Source organism: Eurytemora carolleeae, unplaced genomic scaffold (genome assembly GCF_000591075.1).
Source record: "Eurytemora carolleeae unplaced genomic scaffold, Eaff_2.0 scaffold265, whole genome shotgun sequence".
Taxonomy (NCBI): Eukaryota; Metazoa; Arthropoda; class Copepoda; order Calanoida; family Temoridae; genus Eurytemora; species Eurytemora carolleeae.
Genome location: NW_019396184.1, coordinates 353,434 through 356,433, shown reverse-complemented (window position 1 = coordinate 356,433; position 3,000 = coordinate 353,434). Strand labels below are relative to the sequence as shown.

Sequence of the window (3,000 nt, the reverse complement as noted above, 5' to 3'; positions counted from 1 at the left end):
TTTTTTCCCCCCCCCCCCTATACAGTGTACATTATGATACCTCTCTTTTTTTTACTCCCCCTGTACAGTGTACATTATGATACCTCTCTTTTTTTTACACCCCCTGTACAGTGTACATTATGATACCTCTCTTTTTTTACTCCCCATGTACAGTTTTACATTATGATACCTCTCTTTTTTTACTCCCCAGTACAGTGTACATAATGATACCACTCTTTTTTTTACTCCCCTGTCCAGTTTACATTATGATACCTCTCTTTTTTTTACTCCCCATGTACAGTGTACATTATCATACCTCTCTTTTTTTACTCCCCCTGTACAGTGTACATTATGATACCTCTCTTTTTTTACTCCCCCTGTACAGTGTACATTATGATACCTCTCTTTTTTTACTCCCCCTGTCCAGTGTACATTATGATACCTCTCTTTTTTTACTCCCCTGTACAGTGTACATTATGATGCCTCTCTTTTTTTTACTCCCCTGTACAGTGTACATTATGATACCTCTCTTTTTTTTACTCCCCTGTACATTGTACATTATGATACCTCTCTTTTTTTACTCCCCTGTGCATTGTACATTATGATACCTCTCTTTTTTTACTCCCCTGTACAGTGAACATTATGATACCTCTCTTTGATCCAATTTATTTAAGGATGCGCAGAGAAGACCAGCAAGAGAGCTGGTTAATCCAGACCAGGCCTCGTCTACATTCTCTACACTTGGCAGAAACCTAGGAAATCAATCAATCAAGCAATTAATTAAGAAAATCAATCAATCAATGAATAAATCAAAAATAATCAAGCATAATCAGCCTCGTCTACATTCTCTACAGTTGGCAATCGATTAGTTATCTCATCTATCACTCAACCAATCAATCCATCCATCAATCAATCAATCAATCAAGAAAAAATCAATCATAATCAATCCAGACCAAGCTTCGTTCACATTCTCTACTGTTGGCATAAACCTGGGAAATCACTAAATCAAACATATTAATTACAGTAATTAAATCCAATTAAATCAATCCAGTAAATTCCAACAATTAAAACAATTAAATCAATTTCAACGATCACATTGATAAAATCAATGAAATCAATCAATCGTGAATAACACCCAATCAATCTATTAATCAATTAATTAATTAACAAATCAATGAATCAAACAATTTCAAACAATCCTGAACATTTTAAATTGTTTTGGAAAAAAATATCACCTTGCCACAACCATTCCCCCCGGAGGAGCTGATTCTACTGGATATCCCCACTTTTCAGTTCGCCAAAATCCCTTTAACACACAGTAATTTTATAGTAATTATTCTGTAGTCACATGGTTGGAATTGACATGTTTGATTTATTCCATTGGTTTTAAACACTAATAAGAAAAGTATGTAATTAATTTGACTGAGACTTTCCTCCATTTTCAGATGCCTAATCATGACATCCCAGGTTAGTTTAGGTGAAGAGAGAAACATAGAATTAGAATTATTAAGGTTTTGCATTTGAAAAGGAAGGTTGGGGAGTGGGAGAGGGGCTAGAAATATACCTTTCTCATTCAATTCCTTCAACTTATATTTAGGTTGGAATATTCCATTTCCTTTTATTTGGAAAATAATTGAATTAAGTTGTGCAAAATTTGATCTAATTAATTGAGAGAACGGAGAGATAATTCCTTAAAAGAGGTGGAAAGATGATTTTTTTTTTTTAAATTACTTAAAAAGGACTGTCAACATCATTTAAAGTCACGAAATTAAAAAGGAATTCATTTTTTCTATCTTAAACATTGTAATTTTTAATTGTTGTTTTATTCAAAAGTGAAATGCGGATTCACAGGCAGAGGTAGCTTATGGGGTGGGGCGGGGGACGTCCCACTCCCTGGAAAGTTTAGGGGATGTCCCCCCCCCCTGGAAAAATCAGGAGCGCAAGAAGAGAGATTTTTAAGAATAGATAAAAAACACCATAAGCCTTCCCTGTTCACAGGACAGAAAAGGAATAAGGAATAATATTGGCAGTATCAGCAAGCTTTAGGATATGAAAAAGATGATATTAATAAAGGTGTAGATTGTAGGAGTTTGTGAATTGAGCACTGGCAAGGAAGGTCACTTGAAATAACGTTGACAGTCCCTTTAACGTTGAACTTTATTATTCTGACCTGCGTGAGTGCAAGTTTAAGTTCTTGAACTCTAAAGGTGGCAAGAATATCACCAAGAGTGCGCGGAAAGAGTCGAAAGTGCGCACGCGCATCAGCATCCTTAGAGAAATAGTTTTATAAGATTCATCTTAAGAATAATTTCTTTTTTAAATAACATGTAGTTTTACGTGACTATTAATATTACTTTTACTAAAAGACACTAAAAAAGCATATTAAATTTCCAAACTATCAATAAAAAACAAAGATTTCGAGAGAGAATTTTTTTTTTTTCAGTTCTATCAAACTCATAAAAAAAAACATCTAAATATAGGAAAAACAAATCTAAACGAATAATAAAAAACACAAAAAACGATGAAAATATTAAGTTTTAAAATTCGGATGTTTGCCCCTTGACAGCAAAATAACACGTTATTTTCTAAAAAAAATCTCAGGAAAATACACGTTTTTCAAAAACAGTACGCCAAAGTCTTAATTCTGGACCAATTTTCTTCTTTTTTAACATTAGGAATATCTACTTTACTTTCTTGATCTGATAATACAAGCAAAAACCTGTGACGTGTGCCTGGAAAATTATGATTAATTGTAGTTTTGTAAATCCTTGGATGTTAGTACGGGGATAGAATTTAATAAATTCAAACTGCTTACCGCCGAGAAGTTCAAATTTAATCCTTTCCGATTATTTAATTTTGAATTGGTGGTTCAAATTTGAACCGGCAGTAGGTAGTTCAACGACGTAGCTCAAATTCATTAAATTCTATCTCTGGACAATTGGTACAAAATTGGTCTGCACCACTAGATCTGACATTTTAGGTTAAAAACGGCGGTTTACCAAATTTTCAACGTGCTACAAA

At 33.6% G+C, this 3,000-nt stretch overlaps 1 protein-coding gene across 1 annotated transcript in view; it reads right to left on the bottom strand.

Annotated features, from left to right (window-relative positions):
- LOC111697514 (GPI transamidase component PIG-T-like) overlaps positions 1-3,000 on the bottom strand; it is a 19,134-nt gene that overhangs the window by 14,079 nt on the left and 2,055 nt on the right. Inside the window, exons 4-6 of the mRNA XM_023467541.1 lie at positions 2,150-2,249; positions 1,215-1,285; positions 629-731 (exon numbers count right to left, since the gene is read on the bottom strand). Of these exons, the coding sequence (XP_023323309.1) occupies positions 629-731; positions 1,215-1,285; positions 2,150-2,249 (274 nt within the window). The remainder of the gene's footprint in view (positions 1-628; positions 732-1,214; positions 1,286-2,149; positions 2,250-3,000) is intronic.